General features: G+C 32.1%; 1 protein-coding gene across 1 annotated transcript in view; it reads right to left on the bottom strand.

Annotated features, from left to right (window-relative positions):
- Positions 1-26,281, bottom strand: part of LOC145241523 (growth factor receptor-bound protein 2-like) — a 138,589-nt gene that overhangs the window by 38,589 nt on the left and 73,719 nt on the right. Inside the window, exon 2 of the mRNA XM_080104566.1 lies at positions 5,523-5,620. Within this exon, the coding sequence (XP_079960692.1) occupies positions 5,523-5,620 (98 nt within the window). The remainder of the gene's footprint in view (positions 1-5,522; positions 5,621-26,281) is intronic.

Here is a 26,281-nt window from a genome sequence, read left to right as displayed (position 1 = left end):
ACATTATCTACATAGTTTATTCTCATCAATTTTAACTGAGAATAAGTTTTACATAGATGAAGTAAGCACTGTTGGTAATTAGTAACTGCATAAGATAAAAATTTGGGGCTGTTAACACCATCCACTGTAAAATGACGAAGCATTACAATTTTTAAAATGTCCTGTACACAATGGCACTTTGGTCTAATATACTCAAAATTATGTAGAACTACACTGCGTTCCAATGAGTAGGTCAATTTTGCCTACTGAATCACAACAACTGGTTAAATCTTGACTATATTTCTTTTAATATGTTGTACAACAAATTCTTTCTTTGCCTTTTGTTTCTGCATTATTTGGTGATTATCACCGGATTATAAAGGCATGTGGAAATTGCTCTAAATCGTTAACTGTTTTGAGTTGTGTTGAAATTTTCAAAATTTCTTAGTTTTTATGCTGTCCATCTGTGATGCAAGTTGAAACAAAATCTAGACATGGGTGTCAGACTCCTAAATTTCTGGAGGATTTGATGTGGAATTACCCACATATATATATTACTTGGGAATCACCACTTATCAAGGCCTGAAAGCTACGCAAGGATAAAGGTTAATGAATGTAAGTTGGTAGTGTAGTAATCGTTAATGGCGTAAATTGGGTAGAATTTGTTTACATTGAATTTGAAGACTACGAAGTTGTATCCAACCAGGATATATCACTTTATGTCCTAATAAAGGCAAACCGTCTTGGCTGATTCAGGCAGGTTAAGACCATAAACAGTAGCAAATGAACACAGCCAATCTCCACAATCATGATCACTTGGAGACTTAGCGTAAGGACAGCCAGACAGCATCAACTCCTTTGTCAAAAGGAATATAGATGATAAACCTAGGTAATGAGCACATGCATTTCACATACACACACACATTTATTAAATTTAAATAATAATTTGGGATATTTTAAGTATGGTGGCACCATAGAGTAAATGCGGTATTGTAGTGACTGTTAATACATTCATTTAAGAGTAGAATAAAGAATGAGCATCAAGCCTCCTCTTTACTTCTCACATGTTTGAGGATCTTGTGCCTAATTTGCTAAAATTGTATTATGTCCTTTCAGTAAAATAATTCCAAATGCAGTATCTGATTATTCTCCAGTCAAAGTGGAAATTATTCTGACTGGAGCAATTTTTATTTTTATTTCATCCAAAGTTTTTTCCGAGACGGATATCCTTTACATTAAAAAAAGTGATCTTTTATGTAACTTTGCAATACAGTTAAATAAGGAAATCGTGTTGCCTTTCTTTGTGCGTGTGTTTGTTTTTTGTTTGTTTTTTTTTGGGGGGGGGGGGAGTAAAGTCTCTCAAAAACTAATAAAAACAAGAGGTAAATATATTTACCCTTTGTCTCATTTTGCCAACAGAAAAATAAAAAAAAACATCTAAGAACACTGCCAGATATATAAATTAGCTTTGTGTGAAATTTGCAAAAGAAAGGCTCAGCCATTTTGGAACCTATGAGGAACTAACACACAAAGTGACTTTTATATAAGAGTGGAGATAATCACTTAATCTGACTGAAAAGCGTTATTGATCAACAGGGTTGTTTTTTTTTTTTTTTGTCAAACGCAAACAAAGCATATTGCTACTGAATATATGAGGTTACTGTGATAGGGGCTAGATTTATAGACTGTAACGCAAGTGAGAAAATGGGCAACAAGACCTTTGTTCACATATTATTGCATGTCAAGGAAACAGGGAATAGGGAGGGCATTCCAAAGGCAAGCAGCAAGAGAAAAGCTATTAGAGTAGAAAATTTTCCAGCATCTCGGAACTTTTACAGATAAGGCATGGGATTTGGTTATTACTCAAGTGGCTTGCATCTATATTAAGAGGGCTCAGCAGGGCATGTGTTACTGAAGTACTTGTAAAATAAGCACAAGGATGTAACACTGGCAGGTGACAAAGGCCGGAGCTTGACAGTCAGTGCAAGACTTATTAAGCTACAAAGTTTTGTTCTTTGCACACGATGTAGCTCAGAACGAGTAACCAAGCTTTTTGTATTTCCTAAATAATCGTAAATTCATAATTAAAAAATTTTTTAAAAAGTATATTTTAGATTTTTCTCCCTACTGTCACATATTTTTAAAAAATAAAATAAAAATAAGATACCTTTCTTTAAACTCAACATTAACATTAAGTTTAACAAACTTAATGGTTGAGTTTAAAGAAAGGTATTTTCATTTTGAGACAAACATCTGAAGTTTGCTAGTAGTTAAAAACTGGCAGCCATTTTGGAAATTGAAAAAATGGTTTATTCTGTTAAATGGGTGATCATTTTTTGTTAAATTTATATAGTAAAGTGAACCTCAATTTTAATTTTTTTTTTTCTTTTCTTGAACATTGATGTCTAATTGCACATAAAAATAGAATCATTTTTATGCTTGCATTGATAATGTGTAAGAAAATATTAACCAAATAAAAATTATTTAAAAAATTTTTTTTTAATTAAAACATGTTCACTTAATGATGCAAAAACACCCACCCATTCATGCAAAATAAACACTATATACTTTTTAAGCTTCTGACACTTTGGGGATTTGAAATTCTGTTAACTGGCATATAATTGTTTATATTTCATATGAAAATTAAAGTCTAATCATGAACTTTCCCACAAATAAATTGTCAAATGTAAATAACATTAACTACTTTGTGTTGACTAGTCTTGGTTTTTTACTTGCAATCTGTTGTATTTTTTTTTTTTTTTTTTTTTAACTATGCTGTTTTCTAAATTTTTTCTTCCAAACAAAAGGAAGCAAGTTTATTAATGGATGAATACACAGTTACTCTTTCTTTTTTAAACAATACAAAAAGAAAAAAATTTGACTGGAAGAAATGAACTAATTACATTTTACTGTTATTAAAATGGATCAACAGTCAATAAAAGAAAATGGCTAGTTTTTTTTTTTTTTTTTTTTTTTTTTTTTTTTTACAAAGGAGTCAGCAGTTATCAAAGCCCGAAGGCCACTCAAGGATAAGGGTTAATGGTCAGTGGCCAAAGGGAACATGTTGTAGTCATCGTTAGTAGTGGAAATTTGATAATTGATTAGTTAGAATCAAATATTGATTTGTTAGAATGAAACCTATCAATGACAAAAATCAACAAATTGACTGGCTTTACTTTATTATATAGATTTAAATTAACAAATATGAAAGAAATAGTTACTTAAAATAATATAAAAGGGGAGACTTTTTTTTTTTTAAATTTATACGGCATTGAGACAGATATTTCTGTGTAAATTTGGATAATTACAACTTTCACTTTTACCAAATAATACCATCACCATTTGTTCAATTCCTGAAGCCAACGTTTCTAGTTTTAGACATCATGTAGTTGCCATGTGTTGGTTATGAATTGCAGGAAGTAAATCAACATTTTAAACGGCTCCAGTTTCTTATCAATGTTCAATAAGAGAAATAGGCTAGTTAGAATCAAATATTGATTTGTTAGAGTGAAAAGTCAACAAACTGACTAGCTTTACTTTATTATATAGATTTAATTTTACAAATATGAAAGAAATAGTGACATAAAATATAAAAGTTTTGTGTGTCCTTGTTTACTGATATCACCATATACAGTGGACAAAAACATAATTTATAGAAAATTGACTTAGGGATAGATTTTTCTGAGTCAAATTTACAGAATTACAACTCTTTCTTTCAATTCATGCTCTCACCATTTGTTCAATTCTTGAAGCCACCATGTCAATGATTCTAGTTTTGGACAATACCTGATTGCAATGTGGTAGGTCATCATTTTGCAGGAAGTAAATAAAAAAAAAAAAAAAAAAGAAAAAAGTTCTTTGTGTAAACATTCCAAAATATTTACATTCTCATGCATTTCTTGTTTCGAAGTTTGTTTGCTTGAATATTCAATCATTTTATTTCTCCACTCAGATGCATTAAAAAATGTTTTTATGATCTTCAAACTTGAGTATTGAAGAAAGTCTATAGCTACTCTTTAAAAAGCACTACCTTACAAAAGATGCATTCAATGAAGTATGGTGTGTGTGTGTTTATATATATATATTATATATATATATAAAAATAAATAAAACAATTTTAAATCAAATTAAGAAATGAAATGACACTGGAAAGAGGATTGCAATTAATTGGAGCTAACTCTGAAATTAAGATTTTGATCAAATTGTTTTCAACGGCAACAGACATCTCTGCGGTGCACAAGAATGTAACAGCAAGAGGCAGCTCTTCAGAGGAATCAGAGATCTGGTACAAGATCAAGTCTGTTGCCAATAAAGAATAGGTTACTCAATCATAGCTGTTGAATGCAGAAAAAATAGACTAAAATAATTGGATAGTTGTTATGGACAATCAAACATGTTCAAATACAAGCTGAAAATGGGGAATAAAAAAAAAAAAAAAATAAAAATAAAAAAAATCGATGATTGGAAAGATAACATCTTTTCATTATTATATGGTTCAAAAATTATTTTAAATTATCTCAACTCAATTTCATCAATAATATCAATATAAATTTATGGTTGATAATAATGAAGACTCAATAATGTTGATATAATGAAGTTTATTAATCAACTTTAGAATTAGGTCATTTCAAGCCTAAATTAATAACTTGGTTTATGAAGATCAGGAATAATACAGGTTCCAGACAGTAATCACATTAATCATAGACTTTAAAAATATCTAAAGCTATTATTAAGCTAGCTTCCCATACTTTATCCAGAATTAGGTTTACTCTCATTCATTCTTTCAATGTGATCAAATCAACAAAGTCTCCTGTTCTGCATAAATCTCCCTATACTGTCCAGATTTAATATGCCCTTGAATGCATCAAATCTAGGGTGATTTTAAAACTCACATTATACATATATTGCATAATTACTAGGGTTAGGACAACAGCATATTCTTTTCATTGTTTTGAGTCTTGAGTGTGTATCCGTTGATATCTTATATGCTTTTATATAGTATGAAGTGGTTCTCGATTGAAGTGATGTGGTTATCAGTTGATTAACTGTCTGTGTTGGATATATACTCGAGAGTCAAAAGAATATTCTGTTGTCATAGCCATAGTAATGACAGAAGTTCTCCAAACTTACTCTATCCCCTCCTAACCATTGCTATCACACCAGTTCTAGATCTTCCCTATTTTTGTTAAGTTTTGTTCCCTTGATATCATTAACATCATAAAGGAAACAAAACTTCTGAACAACCTCAAATACAATTTCTCCACATCAGAGTTCTCATCCATCTCGCTTGCCTTACATTTCTTGTACATAAATTAGTTATCTCTCAACCTACTTATAATTCTATTATAGAGCAGAAAAAGACAAGCAACTTGAGAAAGGAGCTGTACAAAACCAGCAGAGATTAATCTCCACTAGATTATGAAGTTGATTTAGTACTTTATCAAGGTAAAAACAAATGCACTGAGTGGCACACCTTCAGATGTTGCAACAGTACTCCATTTGCTTTCTGTTTACGTAGGTTTTAGATAAGAACGTATACTTACGGATGCGGTTTCAATTCTATATAGTTGTAAGGAATGTAGCCTTCCAATCCATATTGTTCTGCTTTATACCACATCTTCTCTTCATCCATACTCAAAATCTGAAAGAACAAATTGAAACAAATTTAAACCATCATCATAACAAATTGAAACAAATTTAAACCATCATCATAACAATTTGAAACAAATTTAAACCATCATCATAACAATTTGAAAAAAAAAAAGAAAAAATTTTATCATCATAATAATTTGAGAGAATGCATTTACACATTTTTAGAAATAGACTAGCTGTGCCTATCCAGTATTGCCCATACTTGTACTTGTTTTAGCATTCACTCTGGAGCGGTTGGGCCATCTCCATCCAGAAAATTTACTTCCTCTCAAAAGAATGCTGACCCCGTGCAACAGTCCACTGTAATAGTAGATATGAGTGTTAGCCAATCACAGAGCCAGCGGCAAGAATCCAGGATCAGCTTGATATTCCAAGTCATGTTTACAGCTGGCTTTCACACTTTTTTTTTTTAAACTGTGAGGAGAGACTGGTTCAATGGCTTTGTAGATGAAATCATTTGTACGATGACAAAGAATGTGATCAAACCAGTGAAGACATCTCAAAAGGAGAACGTGGTGTATAGATATGTTGCAGTAAGAATGAGCAGCAATAATTGAAATAAATTGCTAGCGAATACAAAGAATGCAACGTAAACAGTAGTAATTGAACACCTCAAGCTTTCATGATCATTTGGTTTTATCAGTTAAATTAAAATGATATGGATGAGAGTTTTACCCAGGATGCAGAGTAGTCATTTTAGTTTTTAGATAGCCTTCTAGAACTTGTCTTTAGTTCTTAAATTTATATAGAACAAAGAAAGTTTGAATCAGAGTTGCAGAATCAAGGGTTATGGACGGAGTTAGACTTTAAGAATGCTAACAGTCATTTAATCTCTCTAAAAATCAACAATCTGAACATTGAAAGATTTTAATATAAGGAGTCGTAATTTTCGAATCCTAGGAGGCGAAATTAGACCATATGTCTTCCGACTTCACAATCCTGGTTTGAATGCCTAATAGACGTCATCCTCAAGTATTTCCGGTTTTGTCAAAACACCCTGAGATGAGGATACTTCTTACTTGAAAGTAAACCATGACCTAATATTTAAAATAGCATACTATTTGAAGCACATCTTAAGTCTCTGCAACACGGTTACATACTAGACAGTACAAGGAATGGTGCACCTTCCAAAAGTAACACTAAGCTGGATACTCCACCAGACTAGCACAATTCTACTCCTGAAATCTAACAAAACCACACAAAGATGACAAGAAAAAGAAACTACAATATAGTTAAATGGTCCTCATTATTTTTCACTGCTTTATGGAAGATTTTTAAATGAACTAAAATATATATATACAGTGTTGGCAAAAAGAAAGTTCGCACTTGTAATTTTTTTTTTTAAACTGCAAATTTAAGCTAAATTTAATTTGACTGTTTAAACAACCTATACCTCATTTGATTGGCCTTTTATTCCTCTATAATTTTACCTGTTCATATTTGACTTTTAATTGAAAACTTCTAGTGTTCACGTCAATTTAAAAAAATAACTTTAAATTGAGGAGGCAAAAAGAAGCCAAAGCCAAAGCCATATTTATACGAAGATCAAGAACAAATTTTAATATGATCACTAATAGTAACAAGCCAAATATGCGAGGTCCTCCTCCATGAGTGAAAAATTTACTTTCACCACGACTAATGTTTGTAAAATTTTTAAAAAATCAAAGGCATGGTTATTGAGAAAAGTGCAAAGAAACGGGAGTGAATTACCGAGTCCAATTCCTCTTTTGTCATGGGGTGCAATAATATTAATCATAGTAAGAAGTGAATTTGTGATATTTATTTTCATTAGATGCAAATGTTAATATTAATTATATTGGTTTCGCTTTTTAATTTGTATTTTATTTCATTGTGTTTTATCAAATGTATAATAGATTCTGGTCCAACGAACGTATCCATTTTACTCATATGCCGATTTAAAATATAACATAAAATGACCCAACACTTAATATCTATAAAAATGATACGCTAGAGTCGAACTCAGCAAACAATGCATATTACGACTTTTTTAAAAATCTTATTGAACACAGAGCTGAATCAAGCAATTTCCATTCAAATCATGTCAGGAATGACACAAGGAAAACAGCCAAGTTGTCACCAGAATTACATACATAAACTTTGCCAACAGAGTCCTTTTTTCTTCAGTTAGTGAGAGGGGAATCTATTGCCATAAATTTCCCTAAACATGTCAATTGAGCTTATATTAAGTAGAATACTTATTTTTTTTATTTTTTTCTAAGGGAGAGTAGACAATGCATTGTGGAAGCATTACCAGCAGCTGCGATAACTCAATTCTCTTGATTTGTCCATCAAGTCTTCATTTAGAATGAGTGATTTTTCTGACAAAAAGAGAAGAAAAAGCTGTATTCTAGGTTGGCAGTATTTTTACATGTGCACTCACCTGAGATGTCGGAAATTTTCATTTTCTATTTCTATCCTTGTGGCCATGTTACTAATAAGGGTGTTGGAGTTAAGTTTTATTTAGGTTGATATTAACCGACTAATAATTAGGGACCCGAACCTCAGAATCACCTCCTAGGTGGTTAATCCATCAGCAGATGTAAAGTACTGGGGCTGTTGTATTACCATTTGGTGAATGGATTCTGGGCCATACATTAGTTTCTGGTGGTGCTTCTCTATGCCACATTAGTGGGTAATTGTTACAGCTTTACCTTATCATGGGCTACAAAAACAATATTTCTTAGTTTCTTTTTCTCCTTTACTTCCCTTCTCTGCCCTGCTCTACCCAAGTCTGTCGACCTGTTCCACAAATCCAAAAACTCCATCATGAAAAGTCTCTAGAAAGAATACACAATTAAACCCAGAACTCCAACGTAGACCCCCACTACCATGTCTCTTTCTCCAACATCAGGGGTCTACATTCCAATCTTTCAGAGGTTGAAACTCAATTACAGAAAACCAAAGTAAACCTATTATTCCTAAGCGAAACTGGCATTGGACTGACTATTTCTCTGGATGAGTTCGTAATTAAAGGATATCCTAACTTAACATCAAAATCTAACTCCCAAGATCGCCACGGGCATGGAATATGTGCCTACATTAGAGGTGGCTTTCCATGTGGTAGGTACATCTTCAAAGAATACCCTAAATTACCCTATATGTGTTTCCGGGTTGCACTTGCTTACAACATTGCGTTTATATTTGCCCTTTATTCCCCCCACAACAGCGGAGTTCCTATCTTTAAGAGCATATCTGAGAAAATTTACCACATCCTGTCTGCTCATCCTTCGGCTAACATTCACATCTGTGGAGACTTCAATGTTCTCAATGTGAAATGGTTAGCCCAATTAAACAAAACAGATGATGAAAGGAGGTTCTGTCATGATTTCTCAATTGCTTATGATCTTACATTGTTCACAAACCCATCCATATGCCCGACACTGATGATCAGTATGCAAGTCTCCTAGTCCTTTTTCTCACAACTTGCCCCAAGCTATGTTCATCCTCCATTCTGTTTTCACCGAGATCTTCCAACCACTCAGTTGTCTCAATTAAGATAAAAATGAAATGTAATAAGTCATCAGACATACCTCTCCGTCATACAGTATATCGATACTCTATGGCTGACTGGGATAGCTTCCGTACACTTATATCAGAGCTACCCCTGCATTCTATATTTAAAAAGAACATGTCCTCTATATTATCACACCTGATGGAATGGTTAATTGTAGGTGTAGACCGTTTCATACCCTCTAAAAAATTCCAGCAAAATCTTAACAGCCAACCATAGCCAATAATAAACAGGGTCCTGAACAAAAGCGTGTGTTCTACCCCAACCATGGATCTAAAGCCAAACTCTTTGCCAAGAACTTTGCAGCTAATTCTACTCTATGCAATCAAGGCTGGCAACCCCCCCGTATCTGAAAACACATTATGCGACATGCAAATATCTATGCGTGATGTTGTCAAGCTAATCAAAAACCTTGATTCCAGTAATGCAACTGGCCCTGACGGCATTCCATTATATTGCTAAGGAAGCTTCAACCAGAACTAGCCCCCATACTTACAAAACTGTTTAAGCATTGTCTTAAGGAGAACTGCTTCCCAACACCCAGGAAACCTCATCAGTATGTCCTGTATTTAAAAATTTGGGTGATTAGTCATTTCAGTCTCAGTAATGTGTCTCTCCTATGTGTCTTAAGTTGCTGGAATCTGTTTAAGAGAAGTAATCAACAAAAATAACCTCCTCAGTGACATGCAATATGGTTTCTGTTCTGTTAGATCTGCAGCAGATGTGCTCACAGTTATATCTCATAGGATTAGTGAATCTCAATGGAGGCTTCCTTTCTAGACATATCAAAGGCCCTTGGTAAAGTGTGGCATAAAGGTCTACTTCATAAGACCTCCAGCTATGGTATAGCTGGAAAGGTCTTCACAATTATTAAATCATTTCTCTCTGATAAGGTTCATAAGAGTAGTAGTTGATTGGGAAGAATCAGAAGCTCACAATATTAATGGTGGAGTCCCTCAGGGGCCCATCCTGGGCCCAACTCTCTTCCTGATCTACATCAATGATCTCCAATATCACATCCAAAGATCATTCATAGACATTTATGCTGACGACTACCATCTATGGTAACACTTCAAAGGCTGTAAATGACAAAGTTCTCTCTGATTCTCTCTCCTCTAATCATGAGCACGTGGAAAGAAAGGCTGGTTAACGTTAATGCATTTAAAAAACCAAGCTTCTATTTTTACATCATCAACACTCTGAACCCCGCCAGGTAACAATTGAAATGAATGGCTCTTGGCAAGGCTCCGTATTTAGACAAGCTTCTAGTTCTGATCTTTACTCTTGATCTGAAATGGAACATGTACATCATATCCATTGCCAAGATCACTGGAAAAATGGTTGGATCATTCTATCGCTCCAGTACATATCTCACTGCCGATGCAATTCTCTACCTGTATGAGTAAAGTATGTCCAAGGATGAAGTACTGTTGCCACATCTGGGCAGGAGCTGCTAGAAGCACGTTATCCTGCCTTGACAGAGTTCAAAACAGACTTTGTAGCCTAGTTGGGGGATGCCCTTTTCTCTTTCTTCCCTGCAACCTCTTTCCCACAGAAGAGACATTGCGAGCCTGTCTATGCTTTATTATTATTTTCATCGCAAGTGCTCGTCCGAGCTCCAATCTATGCCCCCCAGCCTGACTTTCATGAAAAACACTCATCTAGCTGAAAACACTATCAATAACATCCCCCATGCTTTATCTGTGCCTTAACCTAAACGTAACAAAGCTTCTTTCTAAGAACTGCACACCTGTGGAACTCTTTCATTTCCTTGCTTCCAGCAAACTACAATATGATCGTCTTCAAGTCCAACATAAACAAGTTCTTAATGAGCCGTTCCCTTAAGTAATCCAATTTATCAAATTTCCACTACTAACAATTACTACGATATTGTCCCATTGACTAAAAAAGTTTAAAAATGTTAATGATAATAGTAATATGGAAAAATATAACAAATAACAATGATAATACCGATAGTAATAACAGTAAGAAAAAAAAATTGTTACAGTAATGCAGAAAATATTAAAAAAATAATAGAAATTATTGAACCCAAAAGAATACTAACAAGGATACTATTTCTAATGATAAAATCACAATATTATAAAAAAAAATATGAATGGCAGAAAATATAAACTGTACTATTAATAACAATAATAGCAATTCATCATCACCACCACCAACAACAACAACAAAATAACCCATAAAAATAGCAATGATAATACTGCTAATGATGTGTAATGTATTTTTAGTCAACTTTATAAAATTAAAATTTAACTTGGGTTTACCATACTTTTATTAAAGTGTTACGTGAAAGTACATAATTTTGTAAAAGACAGGTGCCTATTCTGCAAAAATAACTTAAAACAAGTACGACACTTTGTAGTCAAAAAGGGGGGAAAAAAGCTTCTTTTTTTTTGGCTATGTACGCATTTAGCGTCCTAAATTATAATTTTCAAATAACATCTTTTAATTAAAGTATTAGGTGAAAATTACAGAATTAATTTTTAAAATACAAGTCACCATTTCTGTTTTTTAGTATAAATAAAAGTACAAGTACAAACCTTTGTATTCAAAAAGGAAAACAAAGTCTACTTTTTTGATTAAGTAGTAGTAATAACTAGTGTTGGGACGACTCCTAAATTTTTTCCGATTCCAGGAAAATGTCGATTAACGATTCCGATACCAAGTACGATTTTGATTCCGATTCCCGTGGAATTGTTGTTTTTAAATATACCATTATATAATCAAAAGTTTTTGTGTAGCAAAAAACTTTAGTACAGTGAAAAAGTTGAAATACAATTAAGGGAATTTTGAAAACGATTTGATTTTTTTCGTAAAATTTCTTTCATTGAAGATAGAAGTCAAAACAAATATTTTAACCATGAATTAAACATGCACCATAAAATTAACAATCAATTTCAGGAGTTATTTTATATATAAATTAAAAAAAAAAATATAAAGAAAAAGTCATGATTAATTAAACAAAAATGCAATAACATCAAATTTCAAGAGAAATAACATGTTTTGTTTATCTTTTTGATATTCATTTTTTTGTTTTATTTTTATTCCACTTTCTAGAATATTCTTATTTCTAAATGAAATTTAATTTTTAGCCTTTTATATTCAATCGTCTCAAATTATTCCTATTTATTTATTTGACTTTAAAAATAGTTTTAACAATAATAATGTTATTTTTTAAATCTAAATAAATTGGCTTGTGGTTATTCACTGACCACATTTATTTAACAGATAGCAAAATAATTGTTTTTTTTTTTTTTGTAGTTTTCAAGAGACCTTAAGCTTAACCGTCAGTCAGCATAATATGTAGTTCTAATGCTTTTGTTTTTGGATACTTCACAAAACTGACAGTCGGTCGTCTTTTTTTAACTGATACCATGTGATCAGTTTCACTTTAGTTTTAGAAATATTTCCCGAAACAGCCTTGTTCAGAAAATAGAAAGTACATATATTGTTCTATTAAACCTTTTATTGTTTAAATAATTTGACATTGCTTGTTTTACTTTTTTAAAAATATAAAGGTTGACATTTTTTTTATTTACTAATAAGATTTTCATTTTAATGGAAGAGTGTTGGAAAAAAAACAAAAAAATTTGCCAAAAGATAAGGCCCCCCCCCCTCTTTTTTTTTTTTAGTCATCAGACTAAAAACACTAATTTGTAACATGATTTACTCGCAATGAGAGCACTGTAAAATCTTTTCTATAAGGGTTAAGTATTCATTAACTATTTCATGGACTTGACGTAGTTAGGCTGTTTCATACATAAATAAACTTCGCTCACAAATGAAAACAATGTTACCTCGCGGCCCCTCAAGTTTCGCAACAGTGAAAATATAACTAATCATGGGCCTCAAAGTTACAAAACAAACAGACAGCGCCTATGTATGTGACGGAATAAGAAAACTCATTAAGATAAACAAAGATTACCTTTAAAGTAGTTTATAAAATTCTTGCATATCATTAAATATGTTATGAAAAGTTCTATGGCATTTTTATAATAAATTTTTGACAGCATTAATCTCACTTCAAACAAACAGTTCAACTTAAAAATATAAGAGAATCGTAATGAAAGAATTGTAAATCTAAGGTATTTTTTAACGATGCGATTCTGATACCGATTCCCCTAAAAATACATGATTCTTACCATTAACGATTCCGATTCATCATCCCACCATTAGTAATAACAATACAAATAACAATAAATAGTAGTAGTCATAAGAATAGTAGAAAGCAATGTAGTTTTTGTTAATGTATGAATTCCAAGAAACGATACAAAATCCTGTTTTAACTTTCTATGTAATGAAGCAAATGTAAAGAGAAAAATGTGGATTTCTGCAGTTCAGAGCTTCCATAAATTGAGCAGTGTGCAAATATGTTGTGTGAATAATTGCGTATCTGTTTTTCGATGAGTAAGCCGAATGATTTATGTAAATTAAGGTTTTATATTAATAATAAATAAAATAAAATTAAAATAAACTTAGAAAAAGTTATATGAAATGCAATAAGCTTTTGTTTGGTTAATTAATCATATTTGAAAGCAACACTGCAAATGTTTTTTTCTGTATTTGGAAATACAAATTCTTAATCTCAAGTGTGACTGGTTCTAAAGTTGATGTGAATGTAGAACTGTTGATTGTCAGCTTTTCCTTCATTCTGTTAAACTAAGAATGAAAGGAGAATGTTATTTTAAGGTTTAGTCTAAAGTAATATGCATACGATGAATGCAATTTAAAAATGAATCATTTTTTTGGTGGCATGTGGCTATTGTTATGAATAAAAAATACCCAGCGAATTTAGGTTCTATGGCTAGACTAAATTTAATAAGGGTGAAATATTTGCCACTACCTACATGGGACTACATACTTGAGAGAGCAAAGCAAAGAGTGTAACAATTCTTTCTAAATGTGTATATTCTTGCACAAAAACACACAGTAATAGTATGTGAAAGAACTGTGCAGAAATTGCCTCGTTTTCCTAGTGTCCAAAGTGATACGAGAAAAGTTGACTTCTTTTTAGTAAGTATAGAGAAAAAAAAAAACTGAATACATTTATTTTAATTGTGATTAGTAAAGTGCGATGTGCAAATGAAACTTTATTTCACTCTATAATGTTGCGGTTATTTGTTCATTTATTTAATATACCTACTCTGTACTGCTTGGGACTTATTTCAACAGTAGTAGTAGTATTACTATACTCTCCAGTCATTAGATTTTTCATATAAAAATCATTTCTGAGGAACTAAAAAATAAAGTTAAAACATGACTTTTGATTTAGAGTAAAGAATCCCCCCCAAATTCATTGCAGACGATAGGTGTTGTCTCATTTGCTTTCTTGCTTCTCCAAACCACCTGAAATGATTGAATCTAGAAGCTAAAAAAAAAAAAAAAAAAAAAATGCATTTATTTTATTTACTCGCTAACTTGTGTGATAGGACAGATTTATAAACAAATAAATACGCATTATTCTTTATTATAGAATTAGGATTAATTTCAACTTCAGTTTATATAGCTACCTTTATACCCCCCCCCCAAAAAAAAAGAAACTAGATTACTTAAAAGAATAATTGCCATCGGCATTATCAAAAGTATTATTAGTTTGTTAGTGTCTAACGACCTTTCTACCATTATAAGGTCATCCCAGGTCAAATCAAATAGTTTTTTTTTTCAAGTGTCAGACGTTTTTAACAATGGTTTTTTTTTTTGTTTTTTTTTGTGAAGATGTTTTTAAAGTGTCAATTTGACTAATCATAATGTGTGAGTGATTTTGTTTAATTTAAAAAAAATTCTCTTAGGTTATTTTAAGATATTATTTGGGCCATTCTTTAGGTTATTTTAAGTTATTATTTAGGCCATTCTTTAGGTTATTTTAAGATATTATTTAGGCCATTCTTTAGGTTATTTTAAGATATTTAGGCCATTCTTTTGAAAGGAGTTTTACAAATTGTTTGCTTGGTTAGAAGGTATATAATATTTCTGTACAGATTGATTGGTATTTATTTCTTGTTATGTTTTTGTTATAGTTTCTTTTTAATTAAATGTTTGTATAAATTTGTTTCATTAAAGAACCCTATTATTTGGAAAAGGCTAGATCTTCAAATAACGTTTTTACCTTGTAATATTTGCTGTGAATATCCACACAATTTTTTGGGTTGTATTTGATTGTTTTATTGTTAGTTCTTGAATTCATCTACTCCTCCAAGCAGATGTATGTGGGTCAGTCTTTTGCAAATTTTCGTTTACTGTTTTATGGGTTAATGTTCATATGACTTGTTTCAATGAAAAATGTTCCATATTGCTTACCCCTTTCATTTTATGTATTTTTTTTCCTTTTAAAATTTGTATGCAGCATTTTATTATTTATATCCTTATTAAGGGCTTTTCTTTTCTTTTTAATTTAAAAGAATTTTTTTTTATTTATTTTTTTTTTTTTTTAACTAATTTACTTGCATTTTTCCTCCCTTTAATATCAACCAATGTGACTTGGTACTATTAAATATATTATAAGTAATAGTAGATTCACTTTTTTATTTTATGTTGCATGTTTTTTTGCTTTTTTATTAAATCACATACATTTGTTTTGACAGTTTGGGATTTATTAAACTCTGTAGATAATTTTTTTTATTTTTTATTTTTTTTATTTTTATTTTTTTTTTTAAATCACCATATTTGTTATATTTTATATGTTGGACAGTTTTAAGAAATTAACTTTGAAAGTAACTCATCTCTGGGTAGGTCTTTATCCCTCAGGTCCATTTTTAATACTTTCATGTTTTCCTTGGCTTGCACCTATGATGGTTTTGCCTTACGGCATATCCATAAACTTTTGCTTCCCCTGTTTTGTCCCTCAGTCCTCACCTACAACAAATGAGCAATGTTTCTGACAAAGGGGGAAGAAAACGCTGTATACTCGATTGGTAGTTTTCAGTAAGCAATAGCTTGAGATAATTAAACTCTCCATTTTATTCTATCCTGGTGCCATGTCATTAATAATTTTCCTAGACTCCCATCATCTGCCTGAACCCAAACCAGGAGGTCGTCATCATATCAGCAAATGCATAACACCAGGGCTGCTGCATCACCATTTGGTGAATGGAGTCTGCACTACGCAGTAGCTTCTGGTTGGGCCTCTCAATGCCATATTAGTGGAAATTCCTACAGCTTTTCCTTTTAATTAGTTTACAAAAGTCTTCAACATTTATTTCATCACTATTCTCTTTCACTTCCCCCTTGTCTTGCTTCAAACAACTCTGCTAAACTCTTCTACAACCTAACTATGAACAGTAATAAAAAACAAAAGAAAAAACCCAGAACCCCAACCTCTGATGTAGACCCCCACTACAAGGCCTCCATCTCTAACATCAGGGGTCTACATTCCAACTTTCAAGAAGTTGAAATCCAATTACAGGAGACCAAACCAACCCTGACCTATTGTTGGTGAAACTGGCATAAACTCAACTGCTTCTTTCGTCGATTTCGCCATCAAATGATATTCACATTCAAACCCAATCATCTTCACCGAAAACCTCAAATATCTCTACATGTGCTTTAGGGTAGCACTTACAACACAACATTTGCCCATTACCATCCCCACAATGATGGGTGCTTTAAGAGCATTGCTAAGCAAATTGATCATACTCTGTCTGCTTATCCCTTTGTTAACATTCACATCTGTGAAGAATTCAATGTTCATAATATTTAATGGCTAGTTCACTCAAACAAAACATGATGAAGGATGGTTTCGTCATTATTTCTCTGTTGCTTATGACCTAATACAGGTTGTCAATGAACCCACTTTTGTAATAGATGCTGACGGACAATGTGCAAGTTTTCGTAATCTTTTTCTAACATGCCCTGAACTGTGTCATCTTCAGTTCAGTCTCTGCTAGGATCTTCTGATCACTCGATTGTTTCAATAAAGATAAAAAAGTATAACAAAACCCACTCCAACCAACAGTGTATCGATACTCAATGGCTGTCTGGGGCAGTTTTTGAATGTTCAATTCGAAACTACCCCCTACACTCTATATTCAAAAAGAATGCATCCACTATAGGGTCTGACTTGAATCTAGATAACAGTGTGCATAGGTAACTACATACCCTCCATGATATTTCAACTGAAAGCCATTACTTATCGCAACCACTACTTCAATTGCTTTAAACATAATTGATGTTTTGCAACTGAAGTCGGCTTTAGGACTGCCAGCAATCGATGTAAAGGAATTATAGAAAATGCAAGAGACATATGCATAATACATCAAGTCCAAAGTAGAAGGACAGAGACTTGGCTCCTATGAGTCTTGATGTATAACGAACCAGATCTTGAACAGATGTGTGCCCTCAATCCCGATCATCATCAGCGGGCCTGAGGGGATATTGTCAGCATCTGAGAAAGCCAAACTCTTTGTCTAGAACTTTACAATAAACTCAACCCTATGCGAAAATGGCCACCTACCTCCCGAATTCACTCAAATAGCAGAAAAGACTTACATGAAATCTATTGCCAAAGTCACTGGACAAATGGTCATGTCATTCTACACTGCTACCGAAAGTATCTCACACCCGACAATCCTCTACATATTTAAGAGGCAAATATGCCCTAAAATGGAGTACTATTGCCACATCTGGGGAGGAGCTGTTCAGAGTACCTTATCCTGACTTAACAGAGTTTAAAACCAGCTTCAAAACCAAGTAGGCGATACACTTTTCTCCTCCCTGCAACCTTTTTCTCCAAAGAAACGTGTCTCTGTTCTACCATTATTTTCACGGCAAGTGCTCATTTGAGATTCATTCAATACGCCACCCCCAATAAAAAAAACTTCGCAAAAGCACTCACCAAGCTACAACCACTACAATGAAGTTCCCTACTCTATCAGTGGCTGAATCTAAATGCAAACTCCATGAACAAACCTTCTTTCCTAGAACTACCAGTCTGTCGCACTGTTCTACTGGTTTGCTTCCCAGTTGACTGCAACATGGTCATCTCCATGTCCAAAGTGAACAAGTTCTTGCTATTCCGACTCTTTAATAGTCCAATTCTGCCCAATTTTCACCATAAACAATCACAGAGCTGTTGTTTCACTGATCATCTTCTAGTCATTAGCCCTTATCCTCGAGTGGCTTCCAAGCCTTGATAAATTGTAACTATTCTGAATTCTGTTATAGATATGGTGGTCCTTATTTCAGGTAACAAAATACAACAAGCCAAATATGACCCGCATAAACCAAAGACCATGAATAGAGGAATAAATAGACAATGGAGGAAATTAGATTACTAATAAAGTACTATTACAAAAGCCGCTTCTGCACAAAGATTCATTAACACATATAGAACATAATATCAAAGATATTTCATCGATTTTCTAAACTCTAAAAACGTTCCCAGCAAAAACTTGCCAAGTAGTTTTCTTTCTGTGAAATTGAAAACTAAAAACTTCTATGAACAGATTCTTTCTAAGAGCTTCCTATCTGTGGCACACGATACTCTGGAGCTGCTTTCCAGCTGACTATAAACATTTTTAAATATGATGTTAAATATTTATTGAATCATCCTTTCAAGTAATCAAATTCTACTCATAATTTCTAATCTTTTCATAGTACTGTTCCTCGTTCAATTGTAAATCTTATTAACCATCATCTTTGCATGGTTTGGGGTGTTGCTAAGTGGTGACTCGTTCATACAAAACAATTTTTTTTTCTTAAATTCTGTTGTACATATAATCCCCACTTTCTGCCCCCCCCCTCAAAACTTTCATCTAATTGAATATTTCTTATGTATGCTTGTGTTATGTTGATTAATCGGACTATTATTCTGATACTGAGTGTTATTAGCACAACGTTTCGGCCACTGCAATCTACGACCTTCTTCGGATGTTGAAAACATGTTTCTTTTTCTCTAAGAAAAAGAGTTGGCTCTGCATTACAAGAATTCGAACCATGGGTTTGAGGGTGGGTCCGTAGATCATAAAGAAGGTTCAATCATTAAGGGTCACTAAGATATCTTTTAAAGGCTTTCCTATGACTCAGTTTTTCAGGATATCTATACTAATTGTTAATATTAGTGAAAAAATGTTTTATGAAACAGCGGATTGATACCCATGCTTTAAAAAAAAAAAAAACAACACTGCAGGAGGGGGGGGGGCAACTTCAAAGAAAAAAGTTTTTTTTATTGTGAAGTTATCTCCCTTGGGCTGGGTGTATGTCATGTTTTCTTTTTTTCTGATTTTGTGATTAGGGGCGCCTAAATACAGTTTAGTTCAATGCTGGAATGACTAATGATGTTATTTTCTATCATTATGTGCTGCTTCTCTTAGTTTTCTGATCCGCCATTTTTCTTCTGCATCTAATGCTTTGACATCATCCCACATTGAGGAATGGTTATTCCCTTTTTCCCCACAAATGTCCAGCTAGGGCTGATTTTTTTTTTATTTTATTTCTCCGCATGTGACAGCTCTTCGGCGTTCTTCTAGTCTTACTTTGAGGGAGTGGCATGTTTCACATTTGTAAAGTTTCTCACATTTGCATGAAATCTCAAACGCAGTTTTTTTATCAGGAGTTTTTCAGTCGGGGGTTTTACATGCATCAGGTATTTTCAAAGTGTTGAGTTGCTCTTAAACACATCGAATATCATATCGACTGCATATTTTTTAAGGGAGGTAACTTCACAAAAGCAAAAGAAAAAAAAAATTTTTCCTTGGAATTGCCTTGCATTGTTAAAAAAAAAAAAAAAAAATATGCACATGGGTATCGATCCTCCGTTTCATAAAACATTTTTCCACTAATATTAACAATTAGTACAGATACCCCGAAAAATTGAGTCATAGGAAAGCCTTTAAAACATTAGTGACCCCTGAAGATTGAACCTTCTTTATGACTTACAGACCCACCCTCGAACCCACGGTTCAAATTCTTGTAATGCAGAGCCAACTCTTTTCTTTAGTAGGGAATAAGAAGCAGGTTTTCATTACCTAAAGAAGGTTGCAGCGACCGAAACGTTGTGCTAATAACACTCAAGATGAGAATAATAGTCCGATTAATCAACACAAGCATTCACATCTCATCCCAAAAATTCATAATTGCATTTCTTACATTTACAACATATCAGTTATATTCAATGATTTTCTATTTTAAACTGGTTGTATCTACCCAGTATTGCAGAGTTTTTGTTGCTGTTTTTTTTTTTTTTTTGCCTTCCAATTAGTTTTTGTTTTGTTTTTTCAAAATATTTTTCTTCCCAAAGGGAAGTAACTATTGATAAATATATAATTATGGTCCTATTTTTTTTTTTTTTTTTTTTTTTTGTAAAGATGGCGTTTGTATGAATACAATTCCAATCTGATCACAGTATTTGCTATAGAAATTATATTCTATTACCTTTTATTGTTTGCAACATCATGTTGCAACGATCCACTGAAAGGACAGACGAACCAGAATGCAATAATTTTGTAGGATGTAGCTATTGATGGCAAAAATTTGGAAAGTGACTTTTCCTTGACCTTCAATTGCAAACTGACACTGCTCCTTCAAATGTTCTACATCTACTAACCTAAGCACTCATCCATTCTTTCAATATGACCAAACCAACACAGCTTCCTGTTCTACATAGATCTCCCTATACTATGTAATTTGAGTAAAACACAACCAACTTGATAAAATTTGATGAAGACTTGTCCAGGTCACTGAATCAGATTACCCTCTCAATAATTTTATTCCCTCTTTTCCAATATTATTTTTCCAAAATATGAAGATATTTGAGTTAGATGAGATTTGAAAATGTGTTTGTAAATGGCTTACATTTTGATTGCCTGATATTTGTGAGGTAAAGTTTCAAGTAAGAATCTTCATAATGTTGAGGGCAAATTTTCAAAATAAATTCTAGACTAATCATAAAGTCATAATTATGTTTCAGAATTCTTGGAAATGAAGATTTGAGTAATTTAGATTATTTTAATTATCAAGATTAATATTCTCATCTTGGCTGTTATTTTCACAATATTATGGACGGAATCTTTTTGTCTAGTGAAAACATGTTAAAACATTTTATAAATAACAATAATTACCTTATATTTCTGTGAAATTAACTTGTAACGGTTCATCATATCCACAATTTCCAATAGTTTTATTGACCCAAAGTTCTCGAGTCTGTAAGTCAGTAATCATTACTGCCTGGTGAACCTGAGGGTGGAGGTGGGGGGTGTCTCTGATCATTTTAAGTTATATTTATTTGCAATGTTATCGCTCTAACATATATTAACTAGTGGAGAGACTGCTCAGCTTTACTTGGTTGTAAAATATGCTTATATATATAGTTTAATTCATGCAGATTTCATATTTGTTATTACAGAGTAAATTTCTATTGAATATATATTATTAAAAAGATTATAGCCAGCAATATTTATTGATTTTTAAGACTTATTTTTAAATATTTTCATAACGCGTGTCAAGTTTTTATTTAGCTCTCTTCAGATATTTTTTAGTTAATAGTTAACTAAAAACTTTTGAGAGCTAAATAAAAGCTTGAAACGCGTTATGAAAATATTTAAAACTATTTTCAAATAAGTCTTAAAAAAAAATTTTTTTTTTTTTTTTAATTTAAAAAATAAATGTTGCTGGCTATAATCTTTTAACTATACATTTTTCTCTCATTGGAATCACGCAAACATACACACATACATTTATATATATATATAAAAGATTTAGAAAGCTATCACAATGCAAGGAATGGGATGTAGTTGGTATCAAAAACAAGTGACAATTTGCAAATCAATAAGATATATATATATATATATATATATATATATATATATTTTTTTTTTTTTTTTTCAATTGTGTGAAGTATAAATGTCTTATTTGTGAGGTCTGTTATATGTGACAATATCCATATATTTCGGGAAAAATCCCTTTTTCAATGGTGGATGTAACTGATCTACTCAAAGCATGCTAGATGGAAGACATATATATGTCGTTTTTTTTTTCAAACGATAGATTCGGTTAATATTGGCTTTGCCTCGAAGCTCGATTTTTTTGTTTATTTATTTTAGAAAGTCGCCCATAATTTGTTTGGACGTATATATAACATTTTTTATTTTTATTATTTTTAAAACAGTAATCTACATACACGTTTTTCAAGTTAATTAACTCGAATCAGCGTAGCTCAACTAATATATATATATATATAGTACTGATTTTAAAAGATACTAAAAAAATGACTTGGATGCCATCAGCTAAAATCAAACAATTTAGCACTACAGCCATGTTCCCTACCATTTGAGCTATCAACATATGTAAGAAAGATTTAAACTTAAACCACTTCAAGCTATGAATGAATTGGTGCATGTGCAAAAGTAATAGAAATATGTCGACAAGTTGAAACGAACATTTTGCATTTCAACTTGTCGACATATTTCTGCATGTGTTGTTCATCCATCCTTGGTGTTTAACTACTATTTCCTTTTAATTTCAATGTTATGTGACCACTAATTTAAGAGTTTATCAGTTAAATATTTTCACACACACACACACAATCTGTTTTATTTATATAAATGTGTTCGATTATTTTAAAATTGTTCAAAACTGTTCTTGAAAATAAGTACAAAGGATGTTGGTACTGGTGCAGTTTGTGACCCATGCTGCAAATCGACTTTTCATCAGCATCTTCTGTAAGTTTACATAAACAGTTGGAAGATGCCTGCCAATGTGCTAAGCCAATCAGATTACATGCAGACAATTCTTTTTTTAAATCTTAAAATTTAAAAAGTTAAGACAATTGAAGCAATGAATTTCAGAGTTCTAGGACATATGATTCAGTTTTCCAAAGAACTAAAAAGAAAAAAAAAAAAAAACTTTATTTTTTCAGTCTAAACTAATGTCTGGTTCAAAAGCTGTGCCAATACAAAAAAGAAACATTTTATCAAAATAAAATATAATTAAATGATGTAATGGAATAACCTAACATCCCTTCATAAATGAAATGAACTATGGATATATTGACCCTCTCACGTGACTGAGGCAGAAGGAAAAAGACAGGAAGAGAATGAGAAAATATGTCGAGTAACTCTTATGCCACATGTATTCCCTTGTAAATAAACCCCTTTGTCTTTCACCCATAACTCCGTGTTTCTTGCTGTATTCTTATTTAAAGTAAGGATATAACATTAAATAAACCATAAAAAATTTTTTTTTAACTTTCTTTTAGTTACAGAGATAATCATTATAAACTAAATACATAAAATGGAAACGAACGTTTAGTTGCATATTAATGTGCATATCGTTTTCAAAATTCATGAGTATTTTTAAGCGAAATTTTACACACATTAGCAGAATTAGGGTATCTACTTACTTGTAGCTGCTATCATCCTAGTCGGATTGAGCTGGTTTTCTCCTAAGCATAAACTACACCTCAAATCATTGCAGTCTAATTTCGATGATCCTGGGCCAAGTCGCAGGAATTGGCTAACCACTTCCAATTCCAGCACTACAGACCAACTACATATGGGTCGATAGAAGTGCCAGGTCATCCTTAATTGTTCTTACCCAGGTCTTTAGCTGTCAACCGACATGTTTGTATCAGTAAGATAGAGAGGAGGGTGTATCTAAACCCCTACTAATTTTAAGCACTTCAAAGTTTGCAGTTACAGAGATGTATCAATAAGCAATTATATTTTCATTGACAAGTTTTTTTTTGTTTTTTTTATAAAAGTTTACATATGGCAATTGTTTTGTTCTTTAAATGGTTTCATTATTTTTTCCTGTTTGATAGTGTTAACTTGTTTCGATTTTGATGATGGGTCGTTTTCATTCAGGGTCTTCGAACTGTTTACGTATACAGCTGGAAGATGCTGTCAAAAAGTTGGTCTTAGCCTGAATCATAAACTGTACTAATATCAAGATCTCTAAATCTAAATACTGTAGCAGCACTGCTAGGAATATGGAAATTGAGAACTAACGAAAAAAAAAAATGAAAATTTTATGCACATTTCATGATCAGGGAATTAAATTTATTTCATTACTTAAATCATAATTTGAAAAATGTTTTTAAAAAAAAATAAATAAAATGATTGTTAAAGAAAGATCACATTGATCTGAAGATTGACGTTTTCTTAAAATGCCAGTCTGCTATTCGTTTATACTGTTAATCTGGAATGTGAAAGCATTTGCAATAGCCATTCAAAATTATCCCCTCCCCCATAAAAATATAAAGTGTAGTTAATGTTTAGGTCAAAGATGTAGACAATAGCAAGAGTTCAAACATACACATCATAGTGGGGCGCTGATGGGTGTTAGTGATATCTCTGCGTGGATCACTAGTTTTGAGTCTTTCAACATCGTGCTCTCTTCACCATATCGACCCCATCAGAGATGATCCGTCTCTGATCCACCCTTTTCTAGCACACTTTCAGACACTGGACATTTATAACTAATTGACTAAATCGAGGAACACGGCCCAGTGAATCAGGATTGCGACAAATTCAACCCAGAGGACATAGGATTATAAAAAGTGCAAAAATGCTATGAAGAAATAGTTATCCCATGAAGATATCCTGATGCAAGTACATGGTTGTGATAGTAAATTTAGGTGTGAGAATGAAAATATCCCCTATTTCCTGTACCCCTCCCACCACCTAAAAAATCTAATAAAAATATTGAAAACAAACAAAAGAAACGCATAGTTTTCAAAAACATGCATGAAGAATTTGCTTAAATGGCTGCTAAAGCAGATTCACATCTGCAGATTATGGTCAGAAAGCTATAATAGTAATTAAAATGGGGGTAGGGGATACCTTTTACGTTATAATAAAGTGAAATATAGAAAATTACATTAAAATCAGATAATCCTAATTTTGAGTTAATTTTTTTTTCAATCAGTATTCATGTTTTGGTTTAAAAGCCAGTTGTTTTCATTTCCATTGCTTACCTCTATCTTTAACCCCTAATCCTGTAAAAGTTTTTCCAAATGTTTAAAACTATTTTTTACAACAAAAAAAAGTGGATAATTTGTTAAACTTATTACAATGAATGAACCAATAAATCTACATACGGTTGAATAATTGAGATAAATAAAAACAATAAAATAAATCAAAATGAGAGTAGAAAGTAAACCTTGTGTTTACTTTTGTCAGTCTCCTAACTTTCTGTTATTTTCATCTCATTGCATCAGTGATGTTTCAGACAAAAGGGGAAAGATTGCTGTTTTCTAGGTCATAATCTATTCACCTCAGTTTATCATTGGCTAGTTTTTGACCTTGAAATAGTATTTCTATTTTAAATTGTCTTCATGCCTTGTTCCATTAAAAAAAATAAAATAAAAAAGATCACCCATTTCTGGGCAAATAAGAATTTTTAAAAAACCAATTTTCGTTGTTTTTTTTTGGGGGGGGGGGGGGTTATAACTAATTTTTTCCTTTCTTTCTGCTAAAATACATTAAAACAATTAATTTTTGGTTTCTTAAAGATTCCTATTATGGTAGTCATGACACTTTACCAGAATTATCAGTTATTCAGCACCAATCGTATGAGATTGGACTTTTGTTTCTTTCATATAGTTTAACAAGCAATAATGTATGAAAAAAAAAAAAAAAAAAAAAAATGCAATCTGGTTAGGAACTCGGTGATCATCCTTCATTTAATCTATATGCAAAAGTAAATATTTGCTTTTGTTTTGTAAATTGTCCACTTTTTTATGCTATTTACATGTATTTGCCTTTTTGGTGCAGCGCATCAGGGTTCTTTTTTATCATTTTAATATATATTAGCAGGACTTGTGGAAATTCCACCGGGGACTCATTCATATGTAATATATTGATGTTGGCATTCTGTAGATGTTCAGTGTAAATGGAGACGCTCTGATATTGTTGCAGCTTTTTTTGTTAGAACTGCAAAAGTACTTATCTAAGCTAGCACGAACCCTCGCAAAGCCCGGTCGTAAAGTACGCTTAAATATATTTTAATTCTTGCAGATTTTGTATATATTATTATAAAGTTAATGTTCTATCGATTTTTATATCTGATAAATTTTGCGATTTCAAAAATCGCAAAATTTATCCACATGACTTGAGGGCATTAACTTTAATCAAAAACGAAATAAAAACTTAGGAAAAAAAACAA

The sequence above is a fragment of the Euprymna scolopes genome, chromosome 20 (assembly GCF_053919585.1).
Source record: "Euprymna scolopes isolate OS-2025 chromosome 20, ASM5391958v1, whole genome shotgun sequence".
Lineage (NCBI taxonomy): Eukaryota > Metazoa > Mollusca > Cephalopoda > Sepiida > Sepiolidae > Euprymna > Euprymna scolopes.
The sequence above is the reverse complement of the archived record's forward strand: the minus strand, read 5'-3'. Positions and strand labels throughout refer to the sequence as shown.